Here is a 13757-nt window from a genome sequence, read left to right on the forward strand (position 1 = left end):
CAATGGAAACTCATTATGAAGAATGGGCCATTTCAGAAGAAAGTACTGTATTAGTAGTATTATTGGATTATAATTATTGATACATTAACATGTACAGCACATTAATGTTGCAGCTGGTGTAGGTGAAGCTAATTTTAATGATACACTGCTGGGGAGCTTGTGAATTTCCATGCAAGGTTTTACCTTATACCATAATTTATCTTTAATCTGAATTTGCAGTGTAAATAAAGTCATCAACTAGATGCAGTCGAGCAGAAAGTACAATATTTCCCTCTGAACTGAAGGGTAATACAGAAATACAGAGTTTCAAATGCAAAACACTTAAGTATAGAAGGCTGCTTGAGTAAATGTACTTGTGTGAGATCTAAACCTTGCTGTCTAATGTAGGCCTCCTGATTCAAGTACTCAGCGTAATGCAAACTAGATCTTAATTTCTTTTTGTTGCCATCAAAATGAAGGACTGCAATCTAACCACCTTTAACTGCAGCTTTTCCTGCATTCTCCCGCTGCTCTGACAAATGGGGATGGTCGGGATGGTGGAGAATTTGCATTCAGTGTGTAATCACACCGCCCTGCTGCTGAATGTCTGGTTGGTTTCGTCTCCGCAAGGAAACATCTGATTAATTGCATGCTGCTAAAGAGCTGCACTCAGCAGCCAGGCACACAGGCTCATTAACAGGGAGTGGGAGAGACAGAGAGACAGAGACAGAGACAGAGAGAGTGGCACCAAGCAGCTGTTCCCTTTTATGAACACCTTCCTGCACCTTCACTTCAAGATGGACACGTATCAATGAGCCTTTACCCCCCTCTGTGGGTAAACAATGTTTTCCTCCCGGGCCCTAATATTGGGACAGAGGCAGAGATTCATCAATCAAGCTCGTCTGCTTCAAGAGAGCTGTTTCCCCCCTGTTCAAGGACTCTATTATGCCCTGTAGAAAACACAGAAAGAGCAAAGGAGAGCGTCACTGGGATACACATGTAACAGCATAGACAAGTAGTGACTGAAAGGTGCTAGATGGGTTTCAAAGGATAATAAAAAACAAAGAGATGCAGATGAGAAAGCACAAGACTCTTGCTCTAAATAAAAAAACATGACAAGGTTACACAGGACTATGTCAAATTTAATAAACTTTCAAAATAGAACAGTACTTTTTTTTTTCTTGTATTCTTACAGATAACATATTTATTTGGCTCAGTGCTTTTGAGAATCTTCTCTAACTCAGCGTGTTGAATGAATTTTATATTCTCCATGGGAATCAGATTGCTTTTAGATTTACAGCAGGGAACGGAGTGTGTTTGGAAAGGCAGCTCAGATGCTGCGTGTGTGTAACTGTGCGGTGACCTCATTGGTGAAAACCTCAAAGGGCAGTGTGCATTCACTGAGAAGATACAGCTGAGGCGTTAGCTGTCGGAGTGTTTCTGCATGAACCAAACCTCTGTTATCAAGCTCTCACTCTGTCAGATGCCCAAAATGGCACCAATTGATCCATGCACATCCACGCATGCAGAGGCAGTGCAGCTTGAAAACAACATCAAACAACATGTAAGCTGCAGACATTCTGCTGCACTCTGCAGTATCGAGCCCATTGTATCTTCAAAATCACGTATGTGAATTATTAATGCACAACACCAAACATTTTCAAGAGTTTTTCAACCTGGGAAGGGCGAATTTATCAAATCTGATGGTTTCTCAGCATGGATGACTTGTGAATTATAGACTCAAACCACCATAAAGCACAGATTTAAATGAATACAGCCTCTTATTATGGACATGTTTGCCTTCAGATGTCGAAACTTCTTCTCCATTGAACAGATTTTCTGACAAGCTTGCGTTGCAGAAACAGTAACACACCAATGTCGCTCCAGCAACCATCAGAAAGACATTACATACTTTAAACAGTTGCATCACTCTGTAAATCTTTGTGCTATGTTTTAAAAGGGTAGTTCCAAAGCTTGGTGTCATTACAGACAGTCTGTAGTTTGGGCATCTCCATGTAGCCCCCTCACTCTGCCAATGTATGTAAACAAGCCCTTATTGCAGCAATCTGGCTGCATGATTAATTGCATTGTTAAACTGGCAGCAGTGGATAGAAAATGTACATTTGGATCTTTTCTGCTCTGTGTTCATTCACACATCTTTAATGTTGTTAGCTGAAAGCGTTCAGGGTTGGATGAAAAACTTGTCTCAGTGCAGAGATCGTTGTTTCAGGACCTTGGACAGTTCCTACATCCCACACAGCTCCCTGTACCCTCACTACTGTGAGCCACTGTGACTAATTCATGACAAATGGATGACAAATGAAAGCACAATGGCTCAGTGAAAAGGTCTTTTTGATTAATAAATCCACTATGGTGAATGTAACTGTTGTTAATCTTCTGGAAAATCAATGTAGGAATTGTTAATTCAGACATAGCAAATAATTCTACATGTGCACTTAAGTTTGATGGGAGAAGCGTTTGAGGGAGCTCTCACTTTATATTGTGAAATGTGTGTTGCAATGGAAATAAAAGTTATATTTGACTTTTACTTATATTTATTACATGGAGGTGTCAAAATTCATTTGAGATCTTACACATCTTACACTCTTGTCAATAAGCAGCCTGAAGTGAGATCAATCACATCTGCTGTATCTGTTGCTATTATCAATATACCATCAATGCTTTTTTGGGTGCTATATATACATCAATGCTTTCCCCTCTGCTTCTTGACTCACAATACTGCTACTTAAAAAATGAGGGATCAATACACAGGCTAATTTCAATCATTGATCATTGAACCTTTAACCACCAGGTGTGATTCCACTTATGCCGCTCTTATTTTGAATGTCTGTTCACTCCTGTCTGCTCAGGGAGTGAACAGGGCACAGAGCAGGCGAGCAGCTCAGGAGCAAGAGGTTTATTCCAGCTACAGTTGAGATTTTCCTCTCTCCCGCAGCTCAACATTGTTGTCTCGTCTGCTCGCAGACGGAGAAATAGCCACGTCTTCAAATGAATAGAAAAGAAAATGAAACTGTGACGGAGACGAAGAGCGAGGGAAGGAACAGAGGAGTCAGCAAAGCCTTTGTGTCTCTCCTGCGTCAGAACACAGCAAATGGCACAGAGGGCCAAGCACTGTCAGACATGCTGTCAGATGCACCAAATGTTTTTTACTATGAATTTGGAGCCCCCCCCCCCACCCTCTCATCTTTTACTGTGAGAACCAGCTTGTCATATCTCATCTGCTCTAACCTTAGCACTTTGCAGGGTGAAATAAGAAACCAGGTGACTGCTTCATTAGCCACTGCTCTGTTTATGCCTTGACTTTTGTCTCTGTGTTGCTAAAATGCCTCTTATCTATTTCAGGACACTAGCTATCAGGATAACACAAGGCCATTACAACAGTAGTCTTTTTGCATTATGAAAGAGATTGATGTGATGTGCGCTTCCCTGTTTGCCCAAGAGGAAACGCCATTTATATTTTGCTTAAGAGATGGGAGGGTGTTTTTTTTTTATAGGAGAGTAGAAATAGAACAGGCAGTTAGTGCAGCTCTCACTGATGGTCAAGAGCCAGCTTGCTCCATTTCTCTGTATCTGGTTCAAATCCAAATATCTATGCTTTATATGCATGTGTTTTTTAGTCTCTTGCTCTCTCTTTATGTTTTTATGAGTATATGTATTCAGGGTCTGAATCATCTTAAAGCGCGACAGAAGTTACATAAAAGATGAAAGGAAACAGGAGGAGAAATGCTCAACATTCTGTTAGCGACTTTGCAGCTGTCATTAGATAAGAAATAATCTGTTTGATTAGCTCTGATCAGGGATTTGGCAGGAGTGGGTGGTGTGGGGGTGCAGGGCTCTTTGCAGTTCAGCTAATTTGGAACAAGGAGCTGTTATCTGCATTGGTCTGCATTGGGAGTAGGCGTTGTTAGGCTAATTGTACTCAAAAGTGTCCTTTTACTGTCATTTGGCAGCTCTAATTCTTTTTTATTTCACCGGCTCTGTTAACATAGCCCACTGAAAACACTCCTCTCAGTGGAGCCTCGTATAAGCTTTGAGATTTTTTGGAGATTTCTCTGAAGTAGGTTCAGTGGCTTTGTCTGAGTTCCCTTTGGTGTCGCGCTCAGCTTTGGGCTTCCCATGACAACGGCACAGTTCAGATGCCTGCGAGAGAATTTTAAAGAGGTCACCTTCTCCAGGGAGGGGGAGGGACGACTGAGTCACAGTTGAGACTGCACACCACCCTCAGCCGTCATGTGAGCCGCTGCCCAAGACAGAGAAGAAGAAACACACGGACAGGTGCCAGCAGAGCCTCAGTTACTCTCTTTCTTCCAGCTCTGTCTGCCACAGAGGAAAATAAACCTCCTGCTAAATGTATTATTCTACATTTGATCAAATATTTTCCCTTCATGACTTAAACATTTTTAAGTAACTTGTGAAAGAAAAACAACCAATTATATAATACACCAGTTAGTTTAGTCCAATGTGCAATACATGGCCGTGAGTAGCTTACAATATTATTTTGCTCACACAATAGCTAAACAGTGCTGTGCTCTATAAATCCAATCCTCTGAGCTGCAGAGAACACCACATCAGAGGAGCACAGTCTGATCTCCTGGGCAGTGCTGTGTGGGCTACTGAGCTCATATATTCAAGAGAATCCCACATGCAGGCCGGCTCGGCTTTGTGTTGCCTGCTCTAACAATGGCCGTCATCTTTAGGCATTCCTCTGGGTGCATTTTGTGGACAAACCTCACAGCAAAGTGTGTTTAACAGTGTTTGTGTTTGTGGACTTGAGCATAACCACAGTATGGAACATAATCTCATTATTGTGCTTATAGTGTGGTAGCTTGAGAGGATGTGACATTTGGGACAACATATACAGTATTTGTGTTGTTCTGTGCTTGATTTCTTGCAGCTAGCAAGTATTTTGCCCAACTCGTGTTACGCATTTGACCATTAGTTTGCCGCTCTTCCTGACTGTACTTGGTTCTTGCTCTGTAAATGTCATGCTCATTTGCTTTGACATTAAAACATTTTACCTATTGTCACCATGTTGCAGGTCTGGTTCATGTCACCACTTATCTCTTCAGGAGAACAGTTGTCCTCTCCTCCTTCTCCTTGAGAAGCTGCCCCATTTGTGAGCTGATGAAAGACTGTCTATTTGAGCACTGGGGCAGCAAGACTGCAGGTGATACTGCAGTAAAAACCCAAAGCTTTTTATTCCCTTTTGTTCTTTGCTCACAGATACTGTATCTGTCTCTCTTTGTTTTTCAGACTTCAAATTCCACAGATGCTTGCATAACTGTATATGTGCAAATATAAAGAAGTATAAATGTTAAGAAACAGTACCATAGATTTCGAGTAGTTCAATCATGTAAATATTTCTTTTTTATTATGTCATTTGTTCTTAGTTTTCAATATTTACAGTGGAAGGGAGAATTCGTATTTACTTAAATTTGCAGTGAATGACTTTTGGATACCTGGGGGCGGTAGCAACAGTTGCCCTTTTACACCCAGCAGATATAAAGCAACAAAAAACCTTCTTTTGGAGTCATGTTTCTGTCACCTGGCAAATCTTCCAGTATTCACTCTCCCTTTAGCTCTGTTTTTGGTCTCCACCAACTCCTGATGGAAATATCTGGCTCTTTATTTGCTAAATGTTTATCAGCTAGTTGCTAACTTTGTCTGCCTTTTGGTGCTCAGCAGCCCTATAAACCCACTGTTTTTAGAGTTGCTGTGGCCTAAGTGACACTGACAAGTGAGAATGAACCAAACAGTAAAGTTGTGGGCTAGAAAACCAAAACAAGAAGCTACAAGTCTCTATAAAGCTGTAGAGCTGAGGTGAACTGCAGAGTTAGCTGATTCATCTGCTGAGCACATGTATTCCTGTGATACGATAGTTATAAGACGTTGAAAGAAAAATATTGATTGTAGCTGTTACAAAGCATTAAAACTGTTGATCAATTCATTGCCACTGGGAACAGAAGAACACCAAAACAACCTGATTCACACACAGCCCTAATTTGTCTAATACTTGGCTAATGCTTTAGCAAACAGTTGCCTGTTCAGACATTCAGCTGACACACAGCAACATTTTCATGTATTTGTGTTTCTGACAAATGTACTTCTAGTATAAACTGGTCTCATTGCTCTGTTTCAGTCTCTATCAGCTTCTGAGAGGGAAATATGTGGATTGTGTGCTCGCTAGATGTTCCACTTTCTTCACTTGCTAACATAGTCGCTACGTTTGTTTACTGAAAACTGCAGCTTCCTCATCAAGACCGAAATAGCCTTTATACAATATAAGAAAGTGAAAGAGTGAGCCGTAAGAAGTTAAAAGCCTGGAAGACCTGGAGAGTATTTTGTTCCTGAGTCTAAATTTCTGTATTTATTGGCAAGTCTAAAACTGAAATTTAACATTTAACTGATTCCTATTCCCCCTGAAGTCAAAGCTGTTTCTGCAAAATGTTTTTTGGGTGCTATATATAGCCTTGAGACAATATGCTCATGATTTTGAATATGTATTATTTTTCAGGATGGTACTGAATAATTGACTCTGTAAAATGCCCTTGATGGTTGCCCTGCCTGCTGGCTGTTGTAAACTATACCATCTGTTTACAAAGTCAACCCAAACTCTTTGACCAAAAGACTTTGTCATCTGTGCACAGACTGATAAATCACACCAGTGTTAATATTCACCAAGAGACCGTCGTGTCCTTTGACATTCAGATCTCACATCTGCATTGTGGCTACTGACGTTAGAGTGAACTCAATGTCACATTCAGTTAATTCCTTCAGTTCAGGACATTTTCGAACTTAGCTATTATTTGCACATATCGTCAGTTGAGAGCGTACTCGATAGCTTAACATCGACAAGCTCACACAAACGTTTAAATCCAGAATATCCAGCTTAGTTTAGTGTCAGAAAAGGAATGAAAATAAAACTCTCAAGGGAACCATTTGTAAATCCCCCTAAATCCTTTTCTTAAGCAACTACTAACACATTTCAAAATGTCATGCATATCCCAGCTTAAGGTTTTCAGTGCTATGTGTCAGAATACTGGGAGGAGAGCTGACACTCAGCCTTAGCCTTTTTATTTCCCCTCTGGCTCCGGAGATTTACTGTGCTGGAGTCTAGTTTTGATATCTTTTAACTGATACTGAAAAACAAAAAAACAAGTTTCTGCCTGTTTGACTTGATAAAGGCAGGACAATGACAGAGTTGGGACCAGTCTGAGGTTAACTCAGCAGTTTCCTATCTATAATCACTCTTTACAATGCACTGAGACAGGACAGTCACACAACACCCTTTCTGAATTCCCTGATCTCCCTGAGTATCAGACATGTGGACGCACGTCGCCTCTTTAGACTCCTGGTTGTCTTTTGTAGTGGTGCCCAGCAAGAGCCACTTGTCTTTAAAGGCCATACCTGATCTGAGTGCTGTTTGCTGAGCACTTCACTGTGAAGGTCACCAGCAAGGGATTGGAAGGTGAACATGTCAGCCGAGTCGCTGTGCTCTGAATACAGGATTTGTGTTGGGAACACGTCAGCTCAGACAGTTGAATGGTTGAGCCTGTTGAGAATAGCAAGGTCTTTTTACTGTGAATGCATGATTTTTTTTATATTACTGATTAAATGGTGCACATAAGTCAGAAGTACAGGTCAGCACTGCCTAACGCGTTTTTATACTGAGTTATTTGCACACTAATACTAAAGACAAAGCCCAAAAGCCCTGCTAGTAGCCCCCAGAAGAACATATTGTACATCTGTGGTTTCCAAATAATTTTAAACCTCTGCACGCCTACATCGTAGTATTTTTTTCAGGTTCAGTCATCTCTGACCAAGGTGAATGCTGAGATGTATCGGTGTTTCTCTGAACCTTTTACAGTGGCAAATCTTTCTTTTGTTTGGTTGCTACATCCAACTGCTGTGTGCAGTACCTGGAAGGCACAAGTCAGACTGTGTGTTTGCGTTATTATCACAACAGTAACTGTGATTTTTTATTCCATTAATTGCAGCATAGCTGCATATTGAGTAACAAGGCTTTTGACAAGGTAATTCTCATGTTTACAGCTGATATGTTTGAAATGTAAAAAAGTAGTACATTTGTCTTTTAATGTGTTGATATGTTATTTAAGTGTACATTAAAATGAAAGACGAAAATTAAGAAATGTTTCAGGTCCCTTTAACCTACTTTTGTTGTACCTTTTGTCATAAATAACCATTCAGATTTAATCATAATCAGTGCAACTCAACCAATTGAAGTGGCCAGTATTATCACAGAGGTTCCATCTTTAAAGATATTTTTCAACCTTGCACATTTTAATAGAACTAAAAAGGAATTTAGCACTGATAAAAGCTTAATTAATAATTATTATTCATTCAATTACTAATTATTCACTACCTGGTACAATGAAGAAATGGGTGGTGGGATTCATTGCCATCAGCTAATCCAATGTACACTTCCCTCTGCATCTACAAGAAAACCAGTAAAACCAATATGGCACATAGTTTGACTGGACTGATCTGAATTTAACAATTTTTATGGCATACAGATGGATGTGTTAGTTGAATACTGAACCACGATTGGCTTCCAAACTTGTGATGTCACATGTTCATAGATATGCATCTTTAGTGAGAGCACAGAGAAACTTTCCTCCTGCAGACAATGAAAGTACAAACAGCTTCTAGTGTCAAAGTGTCATTGAGCAAAGTGCTAGTTTCCATTTATAATACCCAACATTTACAAATGATGCATAAATAACTGTGTAACCTGGCCAAACTAAGTCTAAAGTATTAAAGAACACTCATTTATATATATTTCTACATAAGCCGATAAGGCATACATACAGAAACTGATATAAACCGTTGAAGTAGCCATGATAGTGAAATGCAGTCTGGTCTGTGCTGTAGGGAGATCATTAACTGGGACACACAGCGAGAACCAGTGTTCACTGTGTGATGCCTGCATCAGGTAGAGAGGCTCTGTAGCCGACTTGTATTTACATTAACATATTTTACACCAGCTTATTCAACACCCGTAATAAAAACCATTATTTTATGGAATCAGTGGTTTTGGCCCTGCTCTGAGAGAAAAGGGTAACACAGCATACGATGTTGCCTCTGCTCCTCTCGTCCAGTCAGCTGTAGTGTTTTAACTCTGTGCTAAACAGGAAAAAAAAAAGTCTGCACCTTTTTTTTTCCTGTCCATTAGTTATGACCTAATACAGCACGTAATGAGCTTCTGCCACCACGCGCTCTCACCACCACTCAACTGTACTGTTCCACTGATAATATAAATATGCAAATTTCTGATGCATGTTATTAATTTCTACACCCTGTCATTTTGTCTCTTCGGAGCTGTTATACATTCTGCTGGTTTTAATATTTTTTCTGCTTGATAATGTGTTACCTTTTCAAGGTTCGCTGGTCTTCTTACATGCTTTTCAAATGGCTGCACTTCATCCTAGTTTATACTTCTCAATATACAATGAACTGGGTTTATGTTGAGCTGCGCAAATTTTAAGTTTATTCAGTGAGATTAGACACAAGCTTTAACATCTGCTGTTTCAGTACGCAGACGGATTGATGCTAGACAAGAGATTGATCACTTTAAAAAGGCAACATGGCCCGTGGCAGTGAGCCATTTTCTGTCACTTCAGGTCAATCAGCCAAACACTCTGTTTATAATGATCTTGTATCTATTACCCACAAGAATAAACATAATACAAATGTAAATGAATAACCTATAAATCACATTTATTTAGAACAACTCGAACCTGAAAGCTCCAGTGTTGCTCAACCTTTTGGTAATGTAACCAGTCAGATTTTAATGGCATTTTCCAAAAGCCAGGATATAATTACTTCTTGTGGTTGTTAGCATTTGTGTAGACGCTTAGCTCAGAGAACATTTTGTTGGTGTGTGTAGGTCCAAATATGTTGTTGTATTTGTCATCACATAACAGATGTTTTGTTGAATGGGCTCCATGAAACCTTAAAATAGCTCAGCAGGAGATTCTGGCTTCCTGGAACAATCCCAGGAGACTAACGATTCACCTTCACCTCCTTTTAACTTCACCAACAACAGAATATACTCAGATTTACAAAAAAAAAAAAAAGAAAAGAAAAATCATAATGCAAAGTAGCTGATAATGTCCCCACTGATTTTATTGTAACATTAGATTAATGAATTCAAAGCTGGAAGTTATTGTAAGATGCATAAAATGACAATAACATGTTGTCTCTGGAAGGAAATTGATAAGCTGACGGCTGCCTTGCTCCAACAAAAACTGCCCAAAAGAAATAGGCACTAATTATTTTTCTGTCTTAAACTATTTAAAACAAACAAGATCTTTGTGGTTCCTCTTCCTATCAGCTAGAGCCACTGACTTCTCTTTTTGGCTGATTTAGAAACTGGCTTTATGACCAGTCATGACTGCTGACCATGAATTCTTAAACCCCTTAGTAAACTCAGTGGAACTACCCACATCCCTGTATGTGTGTACAGTGGCTTTTCAGTGTCCCTGCTTAGCCAGGCTACTGTTAGCTCAGCTTCTTCCTTTCATATGCCTCATCTACCGATTCATCCCATGGCACAGTGAGCTCCGCAAAGCAGACACACCATTGAGTTTCACCATTTGTGCTTGCTCAGCTGCTTCTTTAGCAGTTCGTTTCACTACATTTGCTGGAATATGTGCTACATGTCTTATTGTGGTGTCTTGTCTCACCTTTAGCCTTAAATTTGGATGTGTGAATATACCTCAGTGAGGCAGGACGGAGGAAACTGAGGTGACTTCCTGTGACACACTGCTAAAGTAGCATAGGACACCAACTATGCTCTGTAACCCCGTCTTTGTTAATAGATGCCACAGCTTTAACTTAATCTTTTGTGGGTGTACAAATCTGTCTGTTTACCTGCTGTAGACAGTTTCTGTCTCCATTTATGTTGGATCACTATTTAAACAGATTATAAGCTGCAGCACATCTGCAGGTAATTCTTATAAGAGGATTTTATTTTTTATTGTTTAGATAAACATTTCAATGATGCATCATGGGTTTGTTAACAATTTTTAATAAAAATCTTTTCACACATTAAACATGCTGCTATTAAACATGTTGCTAACCATTGCATACCCTTGCAGCTCTTGTGTTTGGATTCCCAGCACAGCTTGTATCTGCTGCTGTGCACTGAAATCCAAAAAGACAGTTGTGTGATGGAGCACTTCTCCCTCTGCTCCTCCAGGTTTTACAATCCTCCAGGCCATCATGGAGTCGGCCGTAGCCAATAACTGGCAGGTGACAGCTCGCTCAGTGGGGAACATTGTGGATCCCACAGAGTACAGACGCATCATCGAGGAGATGGACCGCCGGCAGGAGAAACGCTTTCTCATCGACTGTGAGGTGGATAGGATCAACTCCATACTGGAGCAGGTAGAGAGAAACACACCGTCTGCTTTAACTGAGGAAAATATGGCACGAGAAACACAGCTTCTTTCTTTAAATGCCTTTATTCAGCCTCATGTCTCTGCGCGTTTCATTGTTTCTAAAGGAATAAACACTGTCTACTCCTCACTTTTTGCCTTGAACACCAGCTCCATTCACACACTTAGTAAAATAAGGCACATTCGTTGCTTGCTCTGCTCCCTACATTACATGTCTTTTTTGTTATTACCCTAAGCACTTGGAGTGCATCATGATTGCCTCAGATCTCAGCATCCTCATTTAGAGACGATGCTGAAACAAGCAAGACGGGTACATTCAATTAAGGCTTGTTATTTGTTGTTTTTTGTGCGCACATTGTTTGAGGTCACCTGGGTTTAATTCATGTGGAGGAATTAAACAGCCTCCTCATCCTTGTTTCCTAGGTGATCATCAGCTAGCAGTTTTCCCACATGAGTCTTGATTCACATTCAGTGTTTGCTAAGGTGTGCCGCTCACTGTGGCTGCACCATAGAAAATACTTTATCATCAAAAATGTATTCACTGAGGCTTAGCTGGGACTTTGCTCGCTCACTCAGAAGATCGTTACTGTTCATTTGGAGGATTAGAAGCTATGTTGCACATGTGGTCACAGTTTGTCTTGCAAATGAATTTTGAAGTGTGCTGTTTCTCAAGCTTTGTGCAGTTGGATAGAGACCAGTGATTAAATACACTTGCTTCAAGCAAACGGATGGACTTTTATTTGGATAGTCGAATGTTGATAATCTCCACTGACTAACGCAAATCCTGACTTAGACCAAATCTAAATGCTTCTGACCTTACTCCCAACCTTAAAATGAAGTTAGCAATGACAATCTACACCCATGGACTGCTTCCATATACTATAGCAATGTAAATATGTCTTGAAGCCAAGTAGCCTCAAAGTATTAACACTAGACCAATTAAATACAAGACCGTTCTCACAAGAAAAACCCCAGTATTCATCTTTTAAACCAACCTTTGTTCATGTATTGCTGATTTTCATCATCGTTCAGACATACAAATAAGTACTGTCCTTTTTTAGGAGGAAAATTGAAGCAGTGCGACATTGTTATCCTGCTGCAGTGATTTGAAAGTGCTTGGGAAGAGGTCACGGTGGATGTAGAGGGAATTGAAAGCAGTGGGTCAGTTTTTAGGTATGAGTGCTTGTTATGAAATAAAATGAGACCGACTTGACAGCAAAAAGTTGTGTGTTTCTTTTTAGTTTGAGTTATCGCATCCGTTGTACACAGCTATACAGCAGAGTCGTGCTACAAAAACCATTAAGCCCACAAGTATAGTTTGTTTTCTAAATGTGTGTGTGTGGGCTTGTTTGAACCATTACTCCTGAACACATCTTAACCTTCTGTTCCTTGCTGAGATATTTGTGTGTAAAGCCCTCTGCCCCCTACATAATGATCTTCATTACCACCGGCCTAACCAGTTTTCCTCTGACCTTCACTGCGGATCCGTCTTCATTTCCTCTGACGCGGGGGAATATGTTTAGTGACAGCACAGGACATTTTCATTAAAAGAGAAGTTTGCCTTCTTCACGTTGATACAGAGGGTTTCTTCGAATGTTCTCAAATTGCCTCCATATTAGACTCATGTTATCCAATCAGATGATGGTGGTCATTTGTGTGTCATGTCAGGCTGATCTGATCATAATCTCCTCACTCCTCATTAATGTGAATGGTGGCCTCATGGGCAGCATCTGTCAGAGGAGTGTCTCTGCAGATGCTCCAGAGCGGCAAGACGTCCCTGCGTCTCTAGAGAACAACTCCTTGTACGAGCTGTGACATCAACACTTGCTTTAATGTAATATCAGCTCCCACAGTAAGTAGGACACACTGTCCCATAACAGCAACAACAATGAGCCTACTATAAATAGCCTACCCTCCTAGCCTGAGGGAAGATCTCTCACAAAGTCAGGAGTGAGCAAACACATCGAGATCACTCAGGCAATAAGGACGCAACTATTCTGGACATGATTTATTCTGATTTATTATTCTTAATCAGACCTCAGACCTCATGAAGAGACAATAATCATCACAATAATATTTCAATTTGTTTGATACCTGCATCCAGGCCATTACGTCTGCCTAGTGCATTATTAATGAATTCATATGCAGGCGTCTATCATTTAATTTGTGCTAATTACTTTTGTTATCAGGGCAGCTTCAGTTGCAACAGACTGTATTTGTTGATAGATGTACTGAGGGATTTTTTTCCTCCCCTGTTGGCTCTCTTACCATCTTTAAAAATATCAGTCTGCTCATCCCTTCAGTAAAGTAAAGACGGAGCGATAAACACCTCTAAGG

General features: G+C 40.3%; 1 protein-coding gene across 6 annotated transcripts in view; it reads left to right on the forward strand.

Annotated features, from left to right (window-relative positions):
- The window catches only part of gria3a (glutamate receptor, ionotropic, AMPA 3a), a 66895-nt gene that overhangs the window by 17103 nt on the left and 36035 nt on the right, over nucleotides 1-13757 (forward strand). For all 6 annotated transcript variants that reach the window (XR_011684851.1, XM_071460260.1, XM_071460262.1 and 3 more), the window contains exon 4: nucleotides 11222-11409. Coding sequence is in view for 5 of the 6 variants with exons in the window: in XM_071460260.1 (XP_071316361.1) it covers nucleotides 11222-11409 (188 nt within the window). In the remaining variant the exon portion in view is untranslated. The remainder of the gene's footprint in view (nucleotides 1-11221; nucleotides 11410-13757) is intronic.

Source organism: Trachinotus anak, unplaced genomic scaffold (assembly GCF_046630095.1).
Source record: "Trachinotus anak isolate AG129_WGS33_773 ecotype Australia unplaced genomic scaffold, CSIRO_AGI_Tana_v1 ptg000024l, whole genome shotgun sequence".
Classification (NCBI taxonomy): Eukaryota; Metazoa; Chordata; class Actinopteri; order Carangiformes; family Carangidae; genus Trachinotus; species Trachinotus anak.